Source organism: Penicillium rubens (assembly GCF_028828025.1).
Source record: "Penicillium rubens strain IBT 27055 chromosome Unknown utg000002l_segment0_segment0, whole genome shotgun sequence".
NCBI lineage: Eukaryota > Fungi > Ascomycota > Eurotiomycetes > Eurotiales > Aspergillaceae > Penicillium > Penicillium rubens.
The window spans coordinates 4052083-4078087 of record NW_026890600.1 but is presented as its reverse complement, the minus strand read 5'-3'; the positions used below and the strand labels follow the sequence as shown (position 1 = coordinate 4078087).

At 49.7% G+C, this 26005-nt stretch overlaps 9 protein-coding genes across 9 annotated transcripts; 6 read left to right on the top strand and 3 right to left on the bottom strand.

Annotated features, from left to right (window-relative positions):
* Window positions 1-532: 532 nt before the first annotated feature.
* Window positions 533-3145, bottom strand: N7525_004019 (class I SAM-dependent methyltransferase; the record flags this gene model as incomplete). The annotated part of the gene is made up of 3 exons (XM_002566219.2): window positions 533-2353; window positions 2416-2721; window positions 2774-3145. 3 exons carry the CDS (start codon window positions 3143-3145, stop codon window positions 533-535), a joined length of 2499 nt encoding a protein of 832 aa, XP_002566265.2.
* Window positions 3146-4414: 1269 nt separating this feature from the next.
* N7525_004018 (uncharacterized protein) lies at window positions 4415-5119 on the top strand (the record flags this gene model as incomplete). The annotated part of the gene is made up of 1 exon (XM_061212891.1): window positions 4415-5119. One exon carries the CDS (start codon window positions 4415-4417, stop codon window positions 5117-5119), a length of 705 nt encoding a protein of 234 aa, XP_061069912.1.
* A 27-nt stretch (window positions 5120-5146) lies between these two features.
* On the top strand, window positions 5147-11594 carry N7525_004017 (uncharacterized protein; the record flags this gene model as incomplete). The annotated part of the gene is made up of 8 exons (XM_002566220.2): window positions 5147-5448; window positions 5514-5857; window positions 5913-6509; window positions 6578-7326; window positions 7432-7866; window positions 7938-9992; window positions 10056-10778; window positions 10845-11594. 8 exons carry the CDS (start codon window positions 5147-5149, stop codon window positions 11592-11594), a joined length of 5955 nt encoding a protein of 1984 aa, XP_002566266.2.
* An 88-nt stretch (window positions 11595-11682) lies between these two features.
* On the top strand, window positions 11683-14450 carry N7525_004016 (uncharacterized protein; the record flags this gene model as incomplete). The annotated part of the gene is made up of 4 exons (XM_061212890.1): window positions 11683-12084; window positions 12143-13241; window positions 13300-13670; window positions 13740-14450. The coding sequence occupies 4 exons, from the start codon at window positions 11683-11685 to the stop codon at window positions 14448-14450; spliced, it is 2583 nt and encodes an 860-aa protein (XP_061069911.1).
* Window positions 14451-15071: 621 nt separating this feature from the next.
* N7525_004015 (peroxiredoxin family protein) lies at window positions 15072-15815 on the top strand (the record flags this gene model as incomplete). Its single annotated transcript, XM_002566221.1, has 4 exons — window positions 15072-15127; window positions 15183-15295; window positions 15384-15547; window positions 15636-15815. 4 exons carry the CDS (start codon window positions 15072-15074, stop codon window positions 15813-15815), a joined length of 513 nt encoding a protein of 170 aa, XP_002566267.1.
* A 632-nt stretch (window positions 15816-16447) lies between these two features.
* Window positions 16448-20746, bottom strand: N7525_004014 (Mtc5p; the record flags this gene model as incomplete). Its single annotated transcript, XM_061212889.1, has 2 exons — window positions 16448-17476; window positions 17546-20746. The coding sequence occupies 2 exons, from the start codon at window positions 20744-20746 to the stop codon at window positions 16448-16450; spliced, it is 4230 nt and encodes a 1409-aa protein (XP_061069910.1).
* A 547-nt stretch (window positions 20747-21293) lies between these two features.
* Window positions 21294-21916, top strand: N7525_004013 (E2 ubiquitin-conjugating protein UBC13; the record flags this gene model as incomplete). The annotated part of the gene is made up of 4 exons (XM_002566223.1): window positions 21294-21346; window positions 21409-21497; window positions 21555-21686; window positions 21741-21916. The coding sequence occupies 4 exons, from the start codon at window positions 21294-21296 to the stop codon at window positions 21914-21916; spliced, it is 450 nt and encodes a 149-aa protein (XP_002566269.1).
* An 826-nt stretch (window positions 21917-22742) lies between these two features.
* N7525_004012 (60S ribosomal protein eL24) lies at window positions 22743-23916 on the top strand. The gene is made up of 3 exons (XM_002566224.2): window positions 22743-22893; window positions 23091-23234; window positions 23422-23916. The coding sequence occupies exons 1-3, from the start codon at window positions 22843-22845 to the stop codon at window positions 23701-23703; spliced, it is 477 nt and encodes a 158-aa protein (XP_002566270.1). The 5' UTR covers window positions 22743-22842; the 3' UTR covers window positions 23704-23916.
* A 986-nt stretch (window positions 23917-24902) lies between these two features.
* Window positions 24903-25589, bottom strand: gup1 (glucosamine 6-phosphate N-acetyltransferase; the record flags this gene model as incomplete). Its single annotated transcript, XM_061212888.1, has 2 exons — window positions 24903-25008; window positions 25083-25589. The coding sequence occupies 2 exons, from the start codon at window positions 25587-25589 to the stop codon at window positions 24919-24921; spliced, it is 597 nt and encodes a 198-aa protein (XP_061069909.1). The 3' UTR covers window positions 24903-24918.
* Between the last annotated feature and the right edge of the window lie 416 nt (window positions 25590-26005).

Sequence of the window (26005 nt, the reverse complement as noted above, 5' to 3'; positions counted from 1 at the left end):
GAAAAATCTTACTCCTGCAGTCAGCTTACCCATCTCTTGATGCATAGCACCCATGGGACTTCTTATGACAGATGACTAGCAAACTATTGCTTCTGATCCGACAGAGGACGCGGGTTTAAGGACCAGATTTAATTGGCATTGGAGAGGTATGTACATCGCAATTCGTTTTCCGACAGACTATACGTAGTATGTACTTTTGGTGTTTATGTAGGGAAACCCCTGGAAACAAAATATGCGAAAAGGAGCAAGAGGCCGCTTAGTCATAATTAAAATACGGATTTGTTCTTCATTTCGGTTCTGCAATATTTATTGAGACCTCTTCGCAGTTTCCAGGTAGAAACTAGTTGACTGAAAGATATCAATCTACGTTATCATGCAAACCAAAGAAAATTGTATATTGTATTCCTCCGTTGACACAGTCCCGGTGACTATAAGACTTCGGGTCGAGGGTGAAATGGGGTCGGCCCGTACCGCAACGCTAGCGGTATCTTGCACTGCAATAACACCCTAGCCATCCCGTAAACTAGATATCTCAGACCTCAGAAGACAAGCTGCTAATGTCCAAGTCATCTATGCGGTCTTTATCCGATGTTGACCAGCGAAGATTCTCCACTTTCGTGCAGACCCAACATGAAGCATACATATTGACGCGATCAATGCAGGCGCCACTTAGACGTGCACCAACTCGTTTGGGGAAAAAGCCGTGGGTCTCGAACGTCCTCATATACCAAGGGACAAGTGCTGAGGAGCGTAGGAGTACGCGGCCACCCATCTTGAGACTGCTATTCAATTTGATAATCTGAGAGGCCGCAGCTGTGCCCCTCGGGTCGAACCAGTCCATGCTATCCATGACAACGGCAACGGTCAGTGTATTAGGAGTTATGTGGCTGAGAACTTCGTCCACCTCCTCCGTGTGGATGCGCAGACCGTCTAGAGCACCTGGGCTAGAGAGCTTAGCATAGGCCTCCTCGGAGAGATAATCTGGGTGACACCTGCGGGTGAAGGCGCCAGTCATGCAAACATGGTAATAAGGATTATTAACACCGACATGTGTCTGCTCGGCGACTGGATCAAGGGTATTGACCATGTATCTCCATACTGCATGAGAGCGGGTGTTGCGGGATGTCGGGTTGGGGCCACTGACAGCCTCGCTTTCGGCGTGGTCGCTTTCAATCATGGCCAGTTGATTCTTGGGGACCCCTAGAGCGGCCCAGAGAAAACTTTCTTGGCTGACAACAAGTTTGCATACCAGTTTGGAAAGCAAGACCGGGCGGATCCTGCTGACCCAGATATCGCGTTGTTCGTTTAGGGTCTTCGTGGCAAGGAAATCCCGGAAGGCGGCACGGCAGCCGGAAATAAGTGAGATCCAACGGACGGCACGAATCGCATGACGCGAACCTCCTGTATCATATAAACCGTTCCCTCTGGTATTAAAGAAAACATGGGCGTTATCGAACCAGTACTGAAATGCTCGGCTGGAAAGGTGTGGAGAGAGCTTAGTGAGTAGCAAGGTACGAAAACAGGGGTGTTTTCCCTCTCCAAAGAGTCTCCAAAAGTCCTCGTAGGATAAGGCCACGTAAGACGCAATCTTTAGCTCGAGAAGATGATTCTGCGTAGGGTTCAGATCCACAGCGTGGATTCTCGCCGGGCTCTTTGTCGCATAAGAGAGTATGTTATCTCCAGCGCTGGTAATGGCCAACACTACATCTTCTGTCCCCAGATTGAGCAAGCCCTCATCCGCTCGAGCATCTTCCCACGTAAAGGCGTAAATGTACTCGTCGTTGAACTGTGCGTGCTTTTGAAGCTGATCATTATAGTAGATACGCCAGTGATGGTTTTGATAGAAAGACGAGGGCAGGGGCAGGTTTGCAGAAATGTTCTGAGTCGCAGCTGTAAAAGCCCCGGAACGCCTTTTCGGTGCAAGTCTCGTTACCGCACCGGTGAAAGTGCAATCCTGGCTCTGGTTGTAGGGAGACTCCGTGGCGAAAGCATCAATTTTCTCGATAATCTGGTGGGGAAGAAGCGCACAGGAAAAGTGTTCCTTATGGCACCCGACCCATATGTAGTAGGGGATGCGACCGAGAGACAAGTTCCGGGTGTTTACATTGAGAACAGTGCCAAATTTGTACTCAAGATAGTCTCGGCGACTACCCTCGAGACCTACCCGGTCGAGGTCGAACCATGCGCGCCAGAAGGACCTCAGGAACCAATTCACATGACGTCCGAGAGAACCACCAGTGTAGTTTCTAAAAGCAAAGTCTACTTTAGACTGGACATAGAAGTCGACGACACCTATTAGACCGTCGGGAGAGATGAGCGAAGTCAGCGACTCAATGACGGAGTAGTAGTCGGGCTGTGCACATGGATTATTAGTATTAGCTTATTGCCTTTGAGACGTTTCTTCCTGATATTTACCATCATGGACAAACTATAGGACATGGTGACAAGATCCACACATCCATTCTTGGTGTGGTTGTGGTAGGAATCACCCAAAGTGGGCGTATAACCGCCAGGAAGGCCATTTTCATGATTCCCGAGACGAAATTTGGCCGCGTCCTCGCAAACAACGATGACATTCTTCCAGCCAAGACGTTGGAAGCGTTGTCGAGCAACTTCGCAGAGGGACGGTGAGAAATCAACAAGATAAACACTCGAGAAAAACTCAGGGACATTAACAAAGACGGACATGGCCTCAATATTCCTCCCCGTTCCGCCGCCAATCTGTACATCATGTCAGTTTGGATCGACAAGCACAGTATGCCTCACCACTTACGTCAACCCAGATTATGTCCTCTTGCTTGTGGCTTTTGGCCTTAGTTTTTAGCTGTGCTGCAACTAGCGCGAGCATTTCTTCCCTGCCTTGAAGGAGAGTCTTTCTGGTTGCGTCGTAAGCGCCGGCTTGCGTCTTGTAGAAACTCTCTAGGGCGTCCTGCTGGGTGCCTTTCTTGTTGCCACTATGCGGTTTGATAAAGCAGGAGTAGAAGAAAACCAAAAACGACTTGAGAGGACTCTGGACCTCGCCATTCTTCAGTCGGTATTTGGACAGAAACTTGGATATCAGCAAGCCACCGAGGGCTACTGCGCTGAATCCAGCTAATATTGTTCTGAAGTCAAGGTCAAACATGTTACCACCAGGAGAAGCCATGATACTCTCTCATTTCTCTGGGTATAAAGAGGAGTGTGTTGAAGCTAATCCAGAACTTATCAGCAAAATTAGAATGTCTCCTTATCTGAAGTGGTGGCTTTTTGGGGTGTCACGGAATGTTAGCTCTTCCACAGTGAACGTGCAGCTTCTCCTGTTTCTATGCAGAATTACATAGATAAAATTTTATTCCTGTGGGGTCTACGAGTGTGCAGAGGCACAAGATTGCAGTCATAGTACGTTTAATGTTATCAATTGATACTAGGATTAGTAGTGTCGCTACGGGGGTTATATTGCGTGGTGTACGTAGTAGGGCTCGGCCCCCGCGTCTCACCAACCATTCTCACAGCCCGGACATGCATATGCGATGCAGGGTGTTGTGAAGCTCGTATAGTCCTATCTGCGTTATGTTGTTCATTGAAGGACCAGTGTGATGCAGTCTGGTGACCCAAGTTCTAGTTCTAGACCTCAGGGCTTTTGCTCGATTTCTTGACTGACCAATTTCCTTTTGAATTATGGGATCCCCAATAAGTGTATATTGAGATATGGTACTATTTCGTAGGAAAATACTCTAAAGGACTTCTCACCTTGTAGCCGAAATTCAAACACTAGGGCCATTAGTATTGTATTTCAATCGGGCTCGACGCGTATACTACAGGACATCGGTGCCAATCCCAATATATTACATATCCTTGTGTATTCACATGTAGCAAAGTAGGTATATTGACTCATCTTTCATGGGTTTGATCGGTTGGCTAGTTACTCGATCCCCCTTTTTCAAAATTATTGTGTAGGTACTGAGGCTATGTTAAGACGTTTTCATAGTAAGGGGTAAATCCTTGCCCATCCTATACCAAGAGCCCTCGATACATTATCAAACCGGAATAATATCCTATGCCATGCCATGCTAATGCCTATTGTGGTATATACTCCGACGCACATGCAAATATTCCACTAAACAGCTATCGAAACTATGATACGAGGATAATAATACACATATTATATTAGCTAGAATATGCAGTTGTCTCCTGCGAGGTAGGAGGCACCGGAGACCACTGTTGGGAATCAAGAAAAAAAAGCATTTAGTAAATTCAGTGAAAATTGCATCTACTCCTGGGTATATACGCTGTATATATAAATTGAAGCAGTTTATCGTTTTCAGCTTGATCTGACGGACTTCGACACCCTGACTTGGATTCATATGCCCTTAGTGGATTCCTCCCCGTACTAGTTTTGACATTCTAACGTTGGTGGTGCTTTTGACCCAATAATATGAGTGACTTTCAAGATGAGGGTATTGCCATTGTTGGAATGGGCAAGTCGTTCTCTTGTGTCCCTCTTTTGTTGTTCCCTTTGCTCTTCTGCTCTTCTAGCGCCCCCGTCTCACTTTCCACGGCTTATGTCCAACTCCAACTAACACCTTTCTTTCCATCAGCATGTCGACTTCCCGGGGATGTTCAAGACCCCCAATCTTTCTGGGATCTTTTGATAAGCCAGAAACTCGCCCGCGGCCCTTTCCCAGGTAACCGTTTCAACGCCGATGCCTTCTACAATCCCCAGAAGGGACGTCCGGGGAATATGCGGTACACGGAGGGTTATTGCATCTCCAATAAACTGGAGGATTTTGATGGTGGGTTTTTTGGCATGACTGCCCCGGATATTCTGTGCCTGGATCCTCAGCAGCGTCAATTGCTCGAGTGCTGCTTTGAATGTCTTGAATCCGGAGGCATAACGCTCGAAGATGTTTCCAGCACCATGACTGGTGTTTATGTGGGAAACTTTGCCAGTGACTATGAGACACTTGCATTCAAAGAGCCTGAGAGAATCGAGGGTATGGCCGTTCTGGGAATGGGCAGGACGACAGTGAGCAACCGTGTGAGCTACATGTATAACCTCCATGGACCAAGGTTTGACTTCTCCTGTTTCACCCTGCACTTCCGATATGAGGAAGAAACTACAATATACACAAAGTTTTAAAGCTGACCCTTTTTACAAAGTGTTACTATGGACACAGCGTGTTCTTCGACGCTATATGCACTACACTTTGCAGTTCAAGCGCTCCGCAACGGTGAAATTCCCGCAGCTTTTGTCGGTGGTGTCAACCTCATACTCACGCTTGAGTATCATTTTGCTATTGGTCAAATTGGCGCTCTTTCCCCGACGGCGCAGTGTCATGCATTTGATGCATCCGCAGATGGCTATTCCCGCGGAGAAGCTATCAACGTTCTGTACCTGAAACGTGTGTCGGATGCAATTCGGGACGGTGATCCTATCCGTGGAGTTATTCGAGGATCTTCATTAACTGCGTAAGCTACTCATATCCTGCCCATTATTGCCCTTTGGGCGTATGCTGAGACACAAATGCATACAGCAACGGCAAAAATAACGGAATCACTCTCCCCAGTGCTCTTGCTCAAGAGCTGTCTATCCGAAAGGCATACGAGCATTCAGGGCCTCTTGACTATAATTCAGTTGGTTACGTGGAATGCCACGGGACAGGAACTCCTGCAGGAGACCCGATTGAGACAGTCGCCATTGGTAATGTGTTTGGAAGCCATCGTGAGTGGCACGAGCCATTATACATTGGGTCGACGAAGCCACAGGTAGGCCATGGCGAAGCATGCTCAGCAATCACGAGTATCATGAAGGTAGTGTTGGCAATGGAAAATGGAATTATCCCTGGCACTATCGGAGTTAAAAAGCTAAACCCGGCTTGTGAGTATCATACACGCGACCGTAAAAACCCTAGCTGACATGTCTGACGTTATAGTGGATCTCAAAGGAGGCGCTCTGGCCGTGGCCACCAAGAACATTCCCTGGCCAGAAGGCAAGGCAAAACGTTCGTCAGTCAACTCCTCCGGATATGGCGGTGCCAACGGACATGTTGTGATCGACGGTGTTGATGAGTATTTCAAGAGCATGGGTCTCTCTAACCCGTACAACATGGCTCCGGAAGTCAACCCTTATAGCACGATCCTTCAGAAGAAGTTCCTGCTGCCAGTTATGGGGCATGATGAGTACTCTATGCGAAGGTCGTTGGAAATTGTGACTTCAGTGTTGGGTAGTCAGACTCACGACCTCCATGAACTTCTGTATACCATGATTGCTCGACGGACGCGATTCTCTCACCGTGCCATGATCCCAGTGGAAATCAGCGACGAAAAGAGATTGACAACCGGAGACCCAGTAACTGGTCGTACGAACAACAGCGTCCCAGTTATAGCCTTTGTCTTTACGGGACAAGGTGCTCAATGGGCAGAGATGGGCCGTCGGTTGCTGGACTGTTACCCATCAGTGCGAAAAACGTTCAAGAATCTCAATCTCGCACTTTCGCACCTGGAACAGCGACCAACATGGACCCTTGAAGGTACGCTTACCTGTGAACGCTCTTCTTTGAGGATTATGGTATACTGATACTCCTATGCCAATTCATAGAGATTCTGCTAGAGCCTGCAGAGACTAGCAAGATTGGTGAAGTTTCCTTCTCCCAGCCTATCTGCACCGCCATTCAGATTTCCATCGTCAATCTGCTACGCGAATGGGGGGTCAAACCAGAAGCTACCATCGGCCATTCATCCGGTGAACTTGCCGCAGCCTACGCAGCAAAACTAATTACTGCAGAAGATGCTATAATTGCTGCCTATCTGAGAGGCGTGCATGCGACGCTCACTCAAGCCCCAGGAACCATGATAGCCGTAGCACTTAGTGCGAGCGAGGCGGAGAAGATCCTCGCTGAGAATTATATATCGCCAGATGACGCCGTTATCGCCTGCGTCAACTCGCCTGAGAGTGTCACTTTGAGTGGCAAGTCCGAGCCTATGGATGTTATTCATGGAATTTTGAAACAACGTTCAATCTTGTGCAAGAGATTGCCTACTGGTGGGAAGGCTTACCATTCTCCAATCATGAAAAAGGTTGGATCAGGCTACAGTGAAGCTATTCTCGAGGCTACAGCTCGCTCTAGCAATAGTGCCCTGGCACTTGGAAATGGAGACGACAAGGGACAGAGACCCGTGATGGTGTCGTCAGTGACTCTGGAGCAGCTTCAGCCAGGTGACATTAACGGAAGCTACTGGCAGAAGAATTTGGAGAGTCCTGTTCTTTTTGATTCCGCTATGAAGCACCTTCTCAGTCTTCAATTTGGCCCAGAGGAACGCCACGTTGACTGCCTCATTGAAATAGGGGTATGTGAATACCTTTCTTTTCTTTTCTTTTTCTTTTTTTCGGCTTCTTCGTCTCCATGGCGTTTCACTTTCGATCTCTGGCTAATGCTTGAATATCCTCTATAGCCTCATAGTGCGCTCAAAGGTCCTATTCGCCAGATTATTGCTTCGGCTGAAGTTGAAAATATTCGGAATGTGAGCCTGGGAATTGCTCCCAAGGTGACATATGACCAGACCCTGGAGCGTGGACATGATGCCGAAGATGACATGTTGCGACTTGCAACTAGCCTCTTTATAAAGGGCTACCCACTCGATCTACTTCAAGTCAATGGCCATACCACCTATCGTCCCTCCAGGATCATCCTTGATCTTCCCAAGTACCCATGGAACCACGAGACTCCGCAGCCATTGATGGTCAATCGCTCTACTCAGGACTATAAATTCGCCACTCATCCACGACACGATTTGATTGGTAGTCGGCTACCAGGAGGAAACCGCATGGAGCCTATCTGGAGAAATTACCTTCGCCTGGATGATGTACCCTGGATCAAAGACCATGTGGTAAGAATACTATCCAATTTTATTCCACCTGGAATTTCGAAAACATGCTGATCTATACGACTTGATTTTAGATTGGAAGCGCCATCATCGTACCTGGCGCAGCATACCTGGCCATGGCTGTTGAAGCAGCAGCCCAGTTTGCTGAAGATACCATGCTTGGTGGTCCACCATTTGACTTCGAGGATGCAAGGTTTCATCTTCACACTGTGACGATAAAAGCAGCGCTTGTTCTTCCAGCCAGTGGCACTGCCGATATCATGATTAACCTACGTCCTACTGATGCCTCCGTAACGTCCAACAGATTTGAGTTCAAAATCTGCTCAGTGGCGGATGAACGATGGATTGAGCACGCGCAAGGTATTGTTGCATTCGAAATGACTCATGGAAAGAGGACAAACAAGATATCCTTCAACAATGAGACCGAAGAACCCATCTTTGAGCAGAAGTTTGGCAAAGATACCTGGTATGAGCGACTCAAGTACCGCGGCTTCGATTTTGGCCCTCTGTTCCGCGTTATCGACGAGATTGAAGTTCTGCCCCATGCTTCCCGTGCTCGTGCAAAAGCGCCTATACTCAAGACAGCCGAGAAAACTACGCTATATGAGTCTCGATATGCGATCCACCCTTTGACTATCGATGCCGTACTCCAAGGGCGCGTAGCCTCCGTATACACCAGCCGGGCAGACCAAGAGGCAGCCACCCAGATCCCCGTCTTTATTGATGAGATGACAATTAGCCCATCTTTATGGGCGAGGGACCAGACGGGCACCATCGACAGTGTTGCGTGGACTGAGGGTGCCCGCAGCGGCGGCTCCCACTCAACTCTGACTACAGATAGCGGCTATGAGATTATCTCAGCGCGCAATGTCAAATGGCGACAATTTGAGAACCAGGGAAGCCAGGAAAAATTGAACAAGGAAGCCACACGTGAGCCGTATTACCGCTTACAGTGGAAGCCAGACATAGATTTCCTGGACACGGATGGGGCACACAGCCTGTATCACAGTGATTTCCATTCGCCAGCTGGAGCAGCGTATCTGTATGAGGTCTACAATATTCGTACGCGACTGGAGACGGTGACAGTCCTGTACATCTGTGGTGCCCTGGACATGTTCTATCAGGACGACCTTCCCACGGATCCATCCTTAAAGTGGGTTCACGGGTTTTACAACTGGATGTGCCACGTGAAGGACGAAGCGACAGCGGGACGCATGCGTCTGTGTGAGAGAAACGCTACGAGTCTGAATTTCCAGCAACGAGAACAGCGTATCGCGCAGCTTCTCTCGGAGTTACCGGAGGACTTCCCCCAGCTTGAGTTCAACGCCATAATTTATGAAAACATGGTTGACATACTCACTGGCAGGGTGGCCGGCATCGACTTGGCTGTAAAAGCAGAGATACTGGCACGAGTGTATGCGGACGGGTCAATCCACGATGCGGCACGCAAAAACCTATCGTCGGTGGTGGATATACTGGCCCACAAGAATCCCACGATGCGCGTGTTGGAAGTTGGCGCCGGTACAGGCAGCTGCACTAGCATTGCGCTAGATGTGCTCAACGTCTACGATCGTGATATGCCTGGCCATCATGCCAAACGCTATCATGACTACACCTTCACCGATATTTCACCGGCGTTTTTCGAGAAGGCCGAGGAATTGTTCAGCGCGTATCCTCCTATGAATTACAAAACATTCGACTTGTCGGTAGATGCCGCTGAGCAGGGCTTTGAACTTGGCGAGTACGACCTTATCCTCGCTTCTAATGTGATGCATGCTCCAGGAAACACGGATAAACTACTTCAGAACTGCAGTCGCCTACTCAAGCCAGGCGGCAAGCTTGTAATGCTGGAAATAACACAAACAGGCAGTCTTACCCCCGTACAGTTTGCCTTCGGTACGCTGCCCAGTTTCTGGGAATGTCTCGACGATAAAGATGCGGACCGGGTGCTGGGGCCCTTCCGTACTCTGCAATCATGGGAGCAGCAGCTCAAAATATCCGGCTTCACAGGTTTAGATATGGTTTTAACAGACTTTCCTGAACCATTGGCCCTGGAGAGTGTCATGGTTGCCAGCAGCATCAAAGAACCTTTGAGCAGCAATGGGGAAAGTATTAGCCGTGTTGCTATTGTGGGTATTCTCCTATCGTTATTTTCGTCCCTTTTACTTCTAGTCCTAACATAATCCTTCCAGGTCCATTCAACAGCACAATACGAGCTGGCGCGAGACATCGAGGATGAGATTACGGTACGCTGGAGCCTCCCCCAGGGTTCCATCGCACACTGGTCCCTCGAATCCATGCCTTCTACCGAGCTGGTCGATGAAGGCCAAGTCACATACATCGTGCTTGAAGAGATACAGAACTCCGTGCTTGTGGACATGCGGCCGGAGCAGTTTGACGGGTTAAAGAAACTCGTCTCGTCAGCGTCAAGTATCCTGTGGGTTACTGGAGGCGACTTGACAGTTGGCAAAAACCCGGTACTAGCAATGGCCCATGGAATCAACACCGTCCTTATGAACGAAAACTCGGTCCGAAATCTCAAATTTGCAACTTTTGATATCGACTATACAAGCGCCGTTCAGTCATTTGACCTCGCTAAACCTATTACAGATGTCTGGACGACAGTTGTCACAGCCGCAAACAGAGCGACGTGTGAGACAGACTTCATTCTCAAGGATGGCGTTATTTATATCAGTCGTGTCGTTCCCGATATGGAACTGAACGAGGAGTTCACTCTAGACACGGGAACAGGGAGAGACGAGCAAGATTTCCCGGCTTTCGGTAATGTCCAGCTGGCACTCGAGACCCCGGGTCTTTTGGATACTGTGTATTTCCGAGAGAAACCAACATGTGACATTGTACTTGGGGTCGATGAGGTTGAGATTGAGGTGAAGGCCGTGGGATTGAATATGAAGGTTCGTTGACGGTGTCCCTACCGTACTATGCAAGGTCAAAGGCGGCTAATATCATGACCATGGTAGGACTATGTCATTGCAATGGGCAACTTTGAAAGTGTCAAGTCAAGCAACGAGAGCACTGGAATTATTTCTAGGGTTGGAGAGAACGTCACTCACCTCCAGCCTGGGGACAAGGTCATCTGCCTGGAGCGCGGCTACTATGACACGTTCCTTCGCAGCCCGGTACAGAAGTGCCTGAAGCTCGACGACAATGCTGACCTTGTGGAGATGGCCACCGTTGGAATCGCGCATGGAACTGCAATATATGCGCTAGACTATCTAGCGCATCTAGAAGCCAACGAAACAGTGCTGATTCAGGCCGCCACCGGTGGTTTGGGGCTCGCGGCCATCCAATATGCCAGGTACGTGGGAGCTGAAATCTACGCCACAGTGGGAACACAGCCAAAGAAGGACTATCTCATCTCTGAGTGCGGAATCCCGGCCGATCATATCTTCTGGTCCCGGACTCTGGAGTTCAAGGATGAACTATTCAAGCAAACACGAGGTCGCGGTGTTGACGTTGTCCTTTCAACAATATCTGGTCCCGGATTCCACGAGAGCTTAAAATGCCTAGCGCCATGTGGAAGGCTTATTGATGTTGGGCGTGGAAACGTCCTGGACAAGGGCAATATGGGATTGCATGCTTTTGATCGGAGCATCAGCTTCTTTTCCTTTGACCTCAACTTTGTCCTGGAAGAGAAACCGAGGATTGCTGAACGGCAAGAATCCCAGTCATTATCCCAGTTATTACGCATCGAGGTCACTAATATGTGAAAACAGGCTTTTGACAGATGTGATAGAGCTCCTCCGAGAAGGCAAAATCCACCCAATTAGACTGGATAACACATTCCACATCACCGAAATGGAGAAGGCCCTTCGATACTTTGGTCAGGGGCAGCACATTGGTAAGGTTGTGCTAACATACGGCCCAACGTCGAACAAGGTAAAACTCAAGGGTGCTCGCCGACCTCGAGGCATCAGCAGCAGCAACAGCTATGTGCTCGCAGGGTGTCATGGTGGGCTGGGCCACAGCATGGCAGACGCCCTGATTGAGCATGGAGCCAAGAACCTTGTCTTCCTAGGTAGATCGAGCGAGAGCAAGGCAGAAATCGCTTCCTTCTGTAAGCGAGCACGGGGAAATGGCGTCAATATAGTGACTATCCAGGGTGACGTCTCCAAGATGGAAGATGTTGAGCGAGCTGTGGCTCAAGCCATGTCAATGGGCCCACTGAAAGGAGTCGTACATGCAGCCATGGTGCTACAGGTGAGTTAGATTTCACATGGGGTTTTGGATCTTCGAGTCTAACATCATCGACATCAAGGATGCTTTCTTTGACTCCATGACTCTGGAACAATTCAACACTGCCGTTCGTCCGAAGGTGAACGGCGCCCTAAATCTCCACAATGCCACCATTAATGTCAATGCGAGTCTTGATTTCTTCTTCATGACGAGTTCAACAGTCACATACGTTGGCCACATCTCGCAGTCCAACTACGCAGCATCCAACGCGGTGCTGGACAACCTAGCACGGCAGCGCATCCACAATGGCCTACCAGCAGCGACAATCTCACTAGGGCCGATCAAAGGCGTGGGCACGCTGAACCGCAAGCCCGAGTACGCCGAGAACCTGTTGCGGTCGGGACTGATTGAAGCCGAAGAGTCGGAGTTTATCCGGCACTTTAACCGCTTCACGCACCCGCAGCATGAGTCGAAACACTTCGACAGTCTCACGCAGGGTCATATTCTCACTGGAGTCGAGTACTCCAAACACGACCTCAGCCTGGTGCAGGTCACACGCATAGAGCAAGATCGCCGCTCAGCGCTGCTGGTCACGACCCTCGAGTCACGCAAAGCTGCCGGCAGCAGCGGCGGCGTGATAGCCGATGCCAGTGGCGATGACCTGCTGATATCTGACATCCCCGACGACCGCGATAAGGCGGTTATCGTGTTGGCAGATGCTGTTGCACAGCGGCTGGCCAAGCTCATGTTCATCCCCATTGAGGACATCGATATCAGCCGGCCGTTCTCGCACTTTGGTCTCGATAGCATGTCCGGCAGCGAGCTGATCCATTGGCTGAGCCAAAAGTTTGGTGTGGGTATGTCATTTTTGCAACTGCTAGCTCCCTCGTGCACGCCAAAGAGTCTGGCAGCGACTATCTTCAATGCCCTTAAGACGAAAGCCGCTGCGGCAGATACTGCAGTACCAACGGCTAACGTAGATGGCATGACTCACGAAAGTTCAAACGGATCTCTTGAGTCTAATGGCGTGAACGGCTCCACTAATATAAATGGTTCCAACGGCGTGGATAGCAGTTTAGCTGGGTCTCAGATGGAAAAGTTCTCTCAGTCAGTAAGAAGAGCAATTGCCGATCCAAAGCCGGTCATGCATTCTTATGTATGCTCAGTTGTCAACAAAAAAGGTGCGTATATGCGGTTTCCATCTCAAATGCGGAATATACTCATTACTCACGATTATAGGCGAACAACTCTATACATTGTCCGAGGGCACACTGTCACAGGATTCCAATACAAAAGTTGGCTTTGATGCGGTATACGGAATGGCTTCCCTCACCAAACTCATGACCACAATCGCAATCATGATCTGTGTTGAACGCGGCCAGATCTCCCTAGATGATGATGTAACTCCAATCCTTCCAGATCTGTGTGCTCTCCCGGTCCTGGATGGTGTCGATTCAGAGGGCCAATGTTTGATAAAGCCCCGAACTAAGACGATTACACTTCGATTGCTGATGAGCCATCAAAGCGGGTGTGGCTACCATTCAAGTCCTCCGCTGGCGAGATGGGCGAAACAGAATGGCAAGACTCACAGCGTCTTTGACAACGACTTTGTGCGTCTTTTTCCTCCTATCCTCTCACGTACGCCACAATTATCGATGTGCATCTAACACACCTCACAGGAAGTCATGAAGACATACCCACTCCTCTTTGAGCCCGGAGAGGGCTGGATGTACGGCTCTGGCACCGACTGGGCAGGTGAGGCTATCGCGCGAATCAACAATACTACACTCGAGGAATTCATGCGATCCAACATCTGGGAGCCACTAGACATGGCCTCGACGACCTTCCATCCTGAGCTGCACCCAGGCATGATGGACCGCCTCGTCGCGATGTACGAGCGTGCAGATGACCAGGGTCTAGAGCGCGGCGCCTGGCTCTCGCGCATCCCAGCTCAGCATGACTGCGGTGGCCACGGTCTGTGGTCAACACCGTGCGACTGGACAAAATTCCTCAGCATGGTGCTCGCGGACGGTGGATCCATCCTCTCCAAAGCCAGTATCGATGAGATATTCGAACCGCAGACCATTGGGTCGACTGACCTTCAGGAGCTGCTGACGGGCCCGCTGCGCGCGTCCTTACGCTCTACGGTTGACATGGATGCGGGTCGCATTGAGATGGCACTAGGCGGCCCGCTGTATATGGATGCCATTCCTGGGAAACGCTCTGCAGGTACGCTGCAATGGGCCGGTCGGCCAAATCTTTTCTGGTGGATTGACCGGGCCAAGGGTGTAGCGGCCGCAACATTTACACAGGTTATATCACAGGCTGATGCCAGATTCGAGGAGTTGACCAGCGAGTTTGAAATGGCGGTGTATGCAGAATTCACTTAAATGAGGGGGTATGATGTGTCTGAGAATCATCCTGGAATGTTCAATTTCTTACAAGTATATTCCGTACACGACATAGAATTGTAGTTAATGGATATATGGCCTAAGGCATACAGGCATACAGGCACAATAGTCACATGACCTTGATACCTTATCATCCCACCTTCTGCCTTAGGGATCTGGCATTTTATAACATCATCCCCCACCTCGGTCCCTCAATCTTTGGCCAATAACGAAAATTTGCCTCTCCAAGAACCCCTGAGAACAACTCAGAACAGGAATACGGAGTACTAAATCCGAATTACCGTAATAGCCGACCTGTGATCCGGGATGACTCAGCTCCCCTCCGATTCGCCATGAATAATATAAATCAGATAAGACGCTCAGTCTCGGCGGTCTTTCTTGATAATCCATGTGGTTCGGTATCTTTCTTCTTCGGATCACCTCACTTTCACTGGTAAAGTAAATTCAGGGCGAGTCTCCACTTCGTCATAAATCCCGATGGGCCGATATGTGTCAGCCGTGGTATTAAATACTTCTTCTCTTCCCCCCTCCATCTTCTTCTCGTATCCACCTTAAACTTCCCATCTTTCTCTCTTCCAAATACTCAATTCAATACTCAAAATGTCTACTAAGGGTTTCAACTCTGGCGACGCCTTCCCCCAGGACGTGGTGTTCTCGTGAGTTATTGAGTTACCGCCAATTCGCGTCCCTTCAACTAACAGACCATAACAGTTACATCCCCTGGACTGAGGAGGCTGGCGAGATCACCTCTTGCGGTATCCCCATCAACTACTACGCCTCCAAGGAGTGGGCTGACAAGAAGGTCATCCTCTTCGCTCTTCCCGGTATGTGACCGCTCTTTCGAAATTTTTCAAATCCCCCTCTCTCTGCCGTCTGCAAGGTTCTCACGCTGACCGCCACTCCGCTCTATAGGTGCTTTCACTCCCGTCTGCTCCGCCAACCACGTTCCCGAGTACATCCAGAAGCTCCCTGAGCTGCGCGCCAAGGGTGTCGACCAGGTCGCCGTCCTCGCCTACAACGATGCCTACGTCATGAGCGCCTGGGGCAAGGCCAACGGTGTTACCGGAGATGACATTGTATGTGATCCATCACTCCAATTTCTACCAATTCCCCCCAAGATAAATCGTGGACTCAATTGACTGACTCGTGTCTTTTTTTCTTTAGCTCTTCCTCTCCGACCCCGACGCCAAGTTCTCCAAGAGCATCGGCTGGGCTGACGAGGAGGGTCGCACCTACCGCTACGTGATCATCATCGACCACGGCAAGGTCACCTACGCCGCCAAGGAGGCCGCCAAGAACACTCTTGAGCTCTCCAGCGCCGATGCTGTCCTCAAGCAGCTGTAAATTCACTCCTCTGAAAATAGATTTGGGTAAATGGGCTGGCGCATTGTTTCATGGGTGATTGGGGACTCAGACTGCGACATTTGTGTCTTGCGAATATCCAATACTGTTTCTCCCTGCTTTCTGCGGTTTTTCCGAATTTTTAGATCGCCCTGTTGCTTGTTCTGTTGCCTGAAGAGTGAAATACATTTAATGAAGCCACGAGTTCATTCTTTCTATTCTTTGTTCTCTTCATCTGAGTAGACGACAGTGTCCTTGAAGGTAGAAACAGGGTATAATCTAGGAACTATACCTGGCTATTTTGATTGGTGCGCTGCTTTGATATTGCACTAGTGCTGAAGGCCAGTGCCACCGTCGTCCGTGCTCAAGGCCTCGGAGATCTAGATCATCCGTCAATTGCCAAGCATCCAAACTTCATAGTATAGGCCTCGTATCGGAAGTGGGGATTATCAACCTCTCTATACTAAAGATTGTACTACGTAGAGGATGAATGTATATGGATAGTGTCAACCGTTGAATTTCTTGGATCAGATTGTCCGATCAAGTTGTTAACCTTGGAATAGTGCAAACTCCTTCCCAGTAAGCAATGGATATCCGCAAAATAATAAACACCATTCAACGCCAACGTCGGAAAATCAAGAATTCCTCAAATTCGATGCCAGGGTGACAGACTTATTCTTCTTCCGATCTTCTTTCGTCCGCAAGCCACGACTCAGCCCACCGCCGAGACCACGCGCAAGAGATGCAAACGGCGACGAATCCTGCCACACATCCAGATCATGATCAATTTGGCCAACGTCCTTGGGGCCGGGTTCCTCTTTTCGGGTGGGAGTCAAGACAACAGGCTCAGATTGTCGACGTTGAGAGTGTTTCGCCCGTACAAGGCTGTGCTGCGTGATGGGTGCGTACTTGGAACCAGGGGATGGTGGTTCCAACAAAGGCATGGGGACATCAACGGCAATGTGCTCAGAGCATTGGCAGCCGCATCCTGTTGGACAGGTTGGAAGGAACTTGTTCTGGTCTGCGTGGTCGAGTGTGCTGCCAAATTTGTCGGCCGGTCGAAGGAACCAGAGCCGATGGCAGTCGAAACAACTCACATGTCCACAGCTCAGACAGGGGATCAGCATACCGCTGACCACCTCGCCGCAGATGACGCAAGGTAGTTTGGTTGGCAGTGGCTGTCGGGGCTTGCAGTTAGCGCATCGGCGGCCTGATGGTTTGTGCTGGTGCCGCTTGGAGGGGGTATTCGGGGCTAGGGGTTCTTTATTGAAGATGGAGAGCTGCAACGCGTGGCCGCAGCTGGCGCAATGACGCTGGAAGTCAAGAGCTGGGGAGTCTGACTCCGGGTGTGGGTCTTTCAACGCGCTCTCTTTGGAGCTGTTACTGTTCCAGTAATGGCTCGAGGTCAGGTCGTCCACTCGATCAGCCACAGCTCCAATCTTTATCACCTCGCTTTGTTGAACGGGGAGGTCCCAAATCGACAATAGATTGGCATAAGCAACGCGGTATGACCTATACAAAAACTCCTCATCTTTGTCAAGAAGAGACTCTTGCGCTGGTCCATCGCCTTCGAATGCACTTTGATTCTTGTATGTGACCTTAAATCTTGCCGGTGGTGTAGGTTCGGGTGCGTGATCGCTTTCAGTGTCGGATTGAGCTTGCGACTAGAGAGCAATGGAGGTCAGACAGATCAGACTTTGTGGCCATCTGGAACTAAGATTAGAGCTACTCACCACTTGTCCTGTTGCTACACCTGGGCTGTTTTGAGGAGTCGGCTTTTTCTTGTCCAACCTACTTGTCGGTGGTGACGCAGATGACGGTCCGAATGTAAATGAACGAGATAGGGAGGATGCCAACACCGATCCAAACCCAGATCCACTTCGTGTCTGGAATTGCTGGTCAGGCGACGCAGCCATGGAGACATTTTGGCTCGGAGTCTTTCGATCAGCAGCAATGCCTCGCGGGCGAGACATGAATGGAGGCGTAGTGCCTGTAGAATATGGGGGAGTGGAATCGAGACGCCAGATCTCGCTAGACGAGCGTGCTGATGGCTGTGGCGCGGGCATAGCCTGGACCTCTTTGGGAACAGATGAAGCCGGCGTCGCAACTGGTGGCTTGGTAGGAATTGCTGACGAGACAGGGGAGAAATCCGATGGGAAAACAGGCTTCCCCGGTGTCTTTTTGGCTTGCTGGCTCTCTAAATAACCCTCTTGGTTGGCTTCCAGCAGTACACATGAGAGCATTGCCACCATTTGCAAATCACCAATGCGCTCAAAGTGTTCGAAGAGAGCTGGGATAAGCCAATGACTGCCAAGTGGGTGGTCGCCCCAACGAATAATACTGCCCGTTAAGTCTCTATAAAGTCCATCTCTCCCCAGACCGCCAATTCCGCTGCCTTTTCTCTGTATACGCCTTTGCAAAGGCCCTGACTCAGGCAAAGTGCCAGGGTTTTTCCGGACATGCAATATCAACTTGATCAGACCCCAGATTTGGGCCAATTCGTAGCAGCCAGCGTCAAGGGCAACAGCCGCGTTATGGGCACATACATCTGTTCCTTTGCCACAAATGCGATATTGACTCGCCAACTCCCGCTTGACTGGTAACATATCGCTCAGGTCATGAATAGATACGATATTATGGGGTGCCTCAGATTTCACTGTAGCTCCACCTCCAGTCGATCGCTGAGAATTGTCTGTTGATCGGGGCCGGTGGATGCCATAGCTGCCGGCACTGCGCCATGTCTGGGGTGCTGGGAAACGTGTCGGTAGCCCAGAAAGAACGTCAGAGGAGCCTGAAGAGCTCGATGTGTCTGAGTACGAGTCGTCTGAATCGTCCGAAGCACCGTCATCTGTGCTTGTTATCGTTCCCATTCCGCGTGGACCGGGTGAGTTGGTATGTAACCGGCCGAAGCCTTCAAAAACTTTATCGCCTCTAGACCAGCGAGTCATCTCTTTGAAGCCCATGTTCTCAAACAACTCGGCTGATCTATCCTTCTTTTGTTTCGGTGGGAAGAAGCATATGAGGCGGCCGTCATTTGCCCAAAGCGCCCCGCATGCTTTGGCCACAGGCACCATGACGTTGGCATTGACAGGGCGAAGTAGCTCAGAACTCATCCCCAGCTCTTGGCTCTGAGTCATGCCAACTTCATCCTCGTCGCTGGATTCACCTTCCAGTTCACCATTGATAGGGGACTTGAGGGTATCACCAGTTTCGCCCAATATCCACGCGATGCTGTCCTCCAGGCTGCTTTCACCTAAAAGATAACGCACAGCACCTTCCAGGCACCCTCGATTTCGGGACATATAGGTTTCAGCAATTGTGCGCAGTTCAGCAGTGGTCTTCGCAGCCCACTCATCTGTGACGGCTGCGGTCTTTTGGAATGCAAAGGTCGGGATAGCAGTCTTGGGATAGCTCATTGGAAACTTGATATCAACTTTCAAGAACAAGGAGGCCCCGTCAGCACCCCAGGGCCCGTTGAGAGATATGGAAATCTTTCTTTGTCGCACATCAACTGAATCAAATGCCACCTTAGTAAACTTTTCACCGACCTGGCTGATCTCATCTCCTAATGTCTCAATGTCCCAGCCGGAGATCTTCACACCGCGCATCCAAGCAATTGGATTTGTGTCGGCTCTTAAATTTGACCTCGGTTGCATGCCAACTCGATCAACATGGCCTCCCTTAATCCAACCCCGAGCGTGAGGAACGGTGATGGCGTTCATTCCAGTACCTGTTGCAGTATTTTGGTTCTGATGCCCAACAGAGGAAGCCACGTCGACGTCATCAAGATCCAAATCTGAATTCACATCACGGAAACTCCGATATACGGCACCAAGCCGTGTCACAGTTCGTGTGGAAATAAAGGACTTTCCCTTTTCGTACCCGACACGCGCCAGAATCTCAGGGTCAACTTTGTGCAGACGAAGCTCCCTGTCTGCTCCCCACGTAACAAGTTGATATTCGCGATGGTCAATTCCATCCGCTACCCCTCCGCGTGGTCTCCACAAGAACTCTTTGACTTGTCCCTTATGTCCAGGAAAAGTATGTACCAAAGGCAAGTCGTCCTCTGGATTTGAACCCTCTCCGGCTCGCCGACTGTAAAGGTGAAGATCATTGTTGCCTCTCTGCGGCATTGCGAGCATACCCCATCCAAACGGTGTATTGCGTGCACGCCACACGGGGAATGGTGTGTGAATCTGCTTCTCTGGAACATCTGAATCGGTGGTGTAGTCCCAGAACTTGATGGTCCTATCTAAGGAACAAGTAACTAGAGCACCGCGCCGAACACGATTCCAGTCAACTCCATATATCTTGGTATTATGTGCTTCAATCGATTTGATTGGGTATGCGCCCATGCGGTCGTCCCAAATCCGAAGGAACCGGTCATGAGAGCTTGCAATGACATGAGGGTCTTGTCGATTCCATTTCACCTGGGTGGCACCAGTAAACCAATCCGAGAATGAGACTGCTGGCCGCGACGGAGCACGTAAATCCCAGCAGTGAACAAAGCTGTCCACCGAACAGGTCGCTAGGACATCTGGATGGAAAGCCGAAAAATTTATATCCGTAATTGCTCGAGAATGGGCGTGAAGCACAATTTCAATGGAGTTCTGCCATGTCTTCATGGCCAAGTTCCAGACCAACGCTTTCTGATTGGATGTACTGACAACCCACTGATCGCGTGCAGCGAATGGCGACCACTGGACATCAGCTACCTCCCATGGTGTGTGATGGGGGAGGTATCGCGGCGGAGAATATGGCGAGTCCAGGTCGATGACATGTAGACCCTCCTTGGACGCTAAAACGACATCGCGTCCACAGGGGGATATTGACATGGAACCCACCGGTTGCTCTACATGAAAGGAGCTGTCTTCTTCAAACGTCGGACTCTCCATAGCCGAGGTGAGAGGCCTCGGTTCCATGGAGCTAGACATGGTGACTGCGGTTGCCGCTCTGTTTAATCTCCGGTGTTCGTCGGGCCGCGATCTTGCATGAACCGGGGAGTCAGAGGTCTAAACATGCATATAACGCAAGACCATATGTATTTGGGAGTGATGTACTTGTTCCCATTTTCCACAATGGCATTTGCTATCCTTTTTTCATGGTTGGAGATGACTTATATCTTCCACTTGTCGCGAAGACCGCACATGTGGAGAGTTGGGTTGCGATAACACGATAAGGACAAGGGCGTGGCTGGTGCTGTGGCTGTCAGGGTGAAGATTATGACATCACATGATCTCGTATACGGGACGCGAAATAACCCCGCCATGCAGGAGCCCCTCGGCCGGTTACATCGAGATCGGGATCTGTTTTTTTAGTTGACTTGCGGTTTACTTTCCTCTGTTGACTTTTCCAATTACATCTTGTGGTTGCACGCAACGTTGAAAGCGTGCGAGTTTCTGAGTCTCCTTTCGCAACAGTCTCGTCATCTGAAATTACTAAACCAGGCCTACTACACGCGTGTCGATAAGCCGGTTCGCCATGGCTTTACCCAAGAGAATCATTAAGGAGACGGAACGTCTGATGGCAGAGCCGTAAGCAGCTGATCTCTCCCAGTAACTTGCATAGCAGCTAACATGTTGTGCTTGGGTTACAGTGTACCAGGCATTAATGCTGTGCCCCATGACGACAACCTCCGCTATTTTGACGTCTCAATTCACGGACCTGCGCAATCTCCATATGAGGGTATGCCGGCAGTGACAAAACCTCGTGCCAATTGAAGTACTAATATTCTTTTTACAGGTGGTATCTTCCGACTTGAACTCTTCCTGCCAGACGACTATCCTATGACCCCACCCAAAATCCGCTTCCTGACCAAGATCTATCACCCCAACATCGATCGTCTAGGTCGCATCTGTTTGGATGTCTTGAAGAGTAAGACACAATCGGATTAGTTCTCAAACTGCCAATATTTAACCATGTTTTCAGATAATTGGTCTCCCGCGCTCCAGATCCGTACGATTCTACTCTCGATTCAAGCACTACTTGGAGCCCCGAATCCCGATGACCCGCTCGCCAACGATGTTGCTCAGAGATGGAAGGACGATGAGCCTGCTGCGATCCAAACGGCAAAGGAGTGGACTCGGACACATGCTATGACCTAAGTCCGTTGGTGTTATGTGACCATGAAGTGCAGGACAACCCTTTCTATTTGCGATAGCAGGCATTGAATTCCAAGCGTTTGTTATTGGGCAACCTTGTTGCTTTGAGTAGGATTACATTCTCTGCTCCTTACATTACCCTTGTCTCAATTTATTCTGGCTTTCTCTAGAAAGCGTTGCAGAGAGCCAACCTCGTCCGGCGTGTTTAACTGACATCAGTCATTCTTAACAACACATCCGCTATCGCTATCATACGTCTGATGTAGTCCAGCCACTTACAATCCCCACAGTGTACTGAACGTTGCACGGTTGTGATACTCACTTCGAGAATTGTATATATATATATGTGTGTGTGTGTGTCAACTTTTCTGTTCCTAATTTCCGATTCTGATAGAAACGGCCGTTGAAGAAGAGATGTACTCCAACCGTGTAGGCGTAGGCTGAGTACACATACTTGTATATGAGAATCGTGCTTGAGCCGCGCTACGACGAAAAGCTTCCACCTGCATCTGCAGTCCAGATTCAAAGGAAATTCGACTTCATTTGACTGCCAGAGGTGGTTCGTTAGCGTGTTCCTTGTGGTCTACCATGGGCTTGGCAGTGAAAAGAAAAAAGGTGAAGTTCATGTCATTTGATGTACTTTCGACTTGCGCGCATATCAATATATAACTCGAAGCAGAGCCCAAGTAATAAAATTCAAGATATGCAATTATCCTGCTCAAAGACCACAAACAATCGAAGTATTGGAAGAGAAAGACATATCATGTGACCTTATCGATAAGTCAACCCGGAAAGGGCAGAGGTGGTCACGTGTCGCACTTTAGCGAGCGCCCGCACCACAATTGGGTCAGTAGCATCACCGCGATCCACGATTTACGACAACCACTCAACGCCAACCGACCCCCGTCAGCGCATCTCCATCCGTCAAGATGCGTACTTACGACGACGCCTTCAGCGGCCAGAAGATCTACCCTGGCAAGGTGCGTTTGCAATTCCCGTCGTCGCTCTGGGAGGAATTTGTGTGCGAGGGAACAACGGCATCACGGATTCGACATTCGCACTTCGATATTTCAATACCGTCACAATTGTCGCTCTCTGTCTTAGCCGAACCGCCGCACATGGATTTCGCCGCCTTTTTATTGCTACTGGAAGCTAATCTTTGATGTTCAATCTTTAGGGCAAGCTGTTCGTCCGTGGCGACAGCAAGATCTTCCGCTTCCAGCGTGGAAAGTCCGAGTCCCTTTTCCTTCAGCGCAAGAACCCCCGCCGCATCGCATGGACCGTTCTCTTCCGTCGTCAGCACCGCAAGGGTATCTCTGAGGTCGGTCACCCTTCCCCTTGGATGATTGTTAGATTGTGTGGGGGGACAAAAGGCCGGATCGAATGGTGACGCCCAAACCATGAGACGGAGCAAGAGGAGGGATTACCATGTCACCACCATGATTCGGATCAAATGATGGAAAATGCGACTGCAGATTACTGACCGGGTTATCTTTTTGGATATATAGGAGGTCGCCAAGAAGCGCACCCGCCGTGTTGTCAAGAACCAGCGTGCCATCGTTGGTGCTTCCCTCGATGTGATCAAGGAGCGCCGCTCCCAGCGCCCCGAGGCCCGTGAGGCTGCTCGCAAGCAGGCCATCAAGGACGCCAAGGAGAAGAAGGCTGCTTCCGCCAGCGCCAAGAAGGCTGAGAAGGCCAAGATCGCCGCCTCCAAGGGCGGTGCCCAGCGCATCCAGAGCAAGCAGGGTGCTAAGGGCTCTGCTCCCAAGGTCGCCGCCAAGTCCCGCTAAATTTCTTTATAAATTAGTTGGGAATGGAGGTGTTCGGAACGGAGCAGCGCTGTGACGGTTGCGATATGATGGAACTTACGGGCACCGGAGCTGGAGTACTGTCTGTGAGGACTGGCCTTGGGCCTTGACCTTGTTTCTGGAAATACTTTATGCAATACAATTTCATGCAGAAAAATGGGAACAAAGGAATCAAAAAATGAATCCCCATGCGAGTATTAAAACTATGATTTCATCCAACCTCCAGCAATGGAACGATTCTTGCTTTTTCCTCGAGATACCATATCTACCAGCCCTACTCATGAGTGGTTGGGTAGGTATCTCTGTCGGATCTTGTCAACGAAGTAGTCCAGATCCGGCCTCCCGATCTACAATTGAATCTCATGCTTTGTTTTGTTCTGATCTGACATTAGATAGATGAAAAATAGCCACTTGTGTACACCTCTTCCTAGCATCTCTAGAGTGGCTGGAATGAATCTAAGTTGTTAAACCGGACCTTTCCATTCTTGAGCAGACGATGATCTTCCAAGTTGAATATCTGACCCGTATAACTACCACGTGAAAATCCGGCATAAGGGTTAGGTCAGCTATAGTCACCTGAAATGCCGTGACCTTGTTACCGTTATATTAGCGGCTAAATAGCTAGTCACATAACTAGCTAGCCAGCCTCTAGTTACTCATATTTATATCCAACCAGCTACTCCGTACAGGTAGAGAAAATCATCTTCCTTATTGATTCCAACACATCCTATAGTGTAACAGACATGCACAGTTTTCATATCTAGGTCTCCATCGCCGCAATGCATTGGTTTCAACTCTCAAGAAAGCAAAGACAATACAGACAACATCAATAGTGTTACAAGTTAAGACGGGGATCACCGCAATGGCAGAAGCGCCGTCATCATGATAATGGTTGGTATACCAAGCACTCCCCAGCCCGGGGACTTTCAGTGCGCAATTCAGTCGCCAGTAGTGGAGGGCAGGTTCAAAATGCTAAAAATGCCCCAATTTCTCCTTGCCATGTGCCGAGGGCCATGCTAATCACGATGGATTAGTGTGTCATGTGCAGCTCCGTTCTCTCAATGCAACGATCGCGTGGCTTGCGCAAGTTCCTCTCGTACGAGCCTCGCCGGACCAACTGACCCAAATGATCCAAGCGCCATACAAAACAACCGGCGTCAACCGGCTTTAAACCAAAATACATGGATTAAGAAACGCTCAGTAATAATGTGCCATCTCGAGGCCAGCTCGCTTGAAGCCACACTTGACATAGAAACCCTCATTGACTTCGGAGCAGTCAAGAATGCTCTGTAAACGAGTCAGCAATGAACAGTGATACAGAGCTAGAACCATAGACATAAGGAATAGTTAAGAAGGCATACCTTGTAGCAGCCAACCTGCGCAGCAACATAATCCAAAGCCTGGATAATTCTCAAGCCCAGCTTCTTGCCTTGCTGATTCTTCTCAACAGCAATGTCTTCAATGTGTCCGACCATACCGAGCGAATGAATGAACTTGCGCTCAACAATGAGACTGCCGGTTCCGACAACTCGGTCCGCACCATCACAGACCACGAGCATGTAGTACTCATCATTGCGCGAGGTGATCCAATCGTACCGTTGGTTCCACGCCTCTTCGGTGATATCGCCAACAGTTGTCAGCACGCGCAAAACGTCCAGGTAGCCACGGTGGTAGTCCGAGCGGCGCATGGGCCGGATTGTGTAGTCTGTTGGCAGGAGGGAGAGCACTTCAGGGGAGATGAGGGTGGAGGGAAAGAGGGGGCCGTCGGAGACGGTCTCAATTGCGTCGTCCACTGGTGTGACGGTTGAGTTCATGGTTGGCTTGACGGCTTCGGGGATTGTGGTGCTTGGAAGGGCGTGTGCGGTCATCTTTACTGGGAGACTTGGAGGGTGGGAGTGTTGAAGAGATTGAGGGTTGAGGGCGGGTTGTTTTTATCAGGGGCGGGGGGTCGCAAGGTAGATCGGCCTTGGGGTTGAGTAAGTTGGTTTGTTTAGGCGGACTTTGATATGTAATTGAGGAGAGATACAAGAGCGTGTGAAAAAGAAGAGGTTTTCAAGCTTTTGAGAAACAAGTACTCCGTACTTGACTTTGAAAGGGTCAGGTACCCTGCATGTGAGACACCGCCACTAAGGGGGTGTTTTCTATTAATACATTAATACTCTACCACTAGTGGACTCTTGTTTTGTCTCTTTAGGTTTTCTCTTTTTTTAGTATAATCTGCTTATTTCTGCTTTAAATAATGCGACGACTATGGAATGTACTCCGTACATATGTGCATACTAAT

What these genes read in the sequence shown, in the direction of transcription:
- N7525_004012 (XM_002566224.2), top strand. Translation starts at nt 22,843, where the DNA reads ATGCGTACTTACGACGACGCCTTCAGCGGCCAGAAGATCTACCCTGGC. An exon ending in AGAAGATCTACCCTGGCAAG is followed by an intron (nt 22,894 to 23,090) that starts GTGCGTTTGCAA and finishes TTCAATCTTTAG; the next exon opens with GGCAAGCTGTTCGTCCGTGG. An exon ending in ACCGCAAGGGTATCTCTGAG is followed by an intron (nt 23,235 to 23,421) that starts GTCGGTCACCCT and finishes TTGGATATATAG; the next exon opens with GAGGTCGCCAAGAAGCGCAC.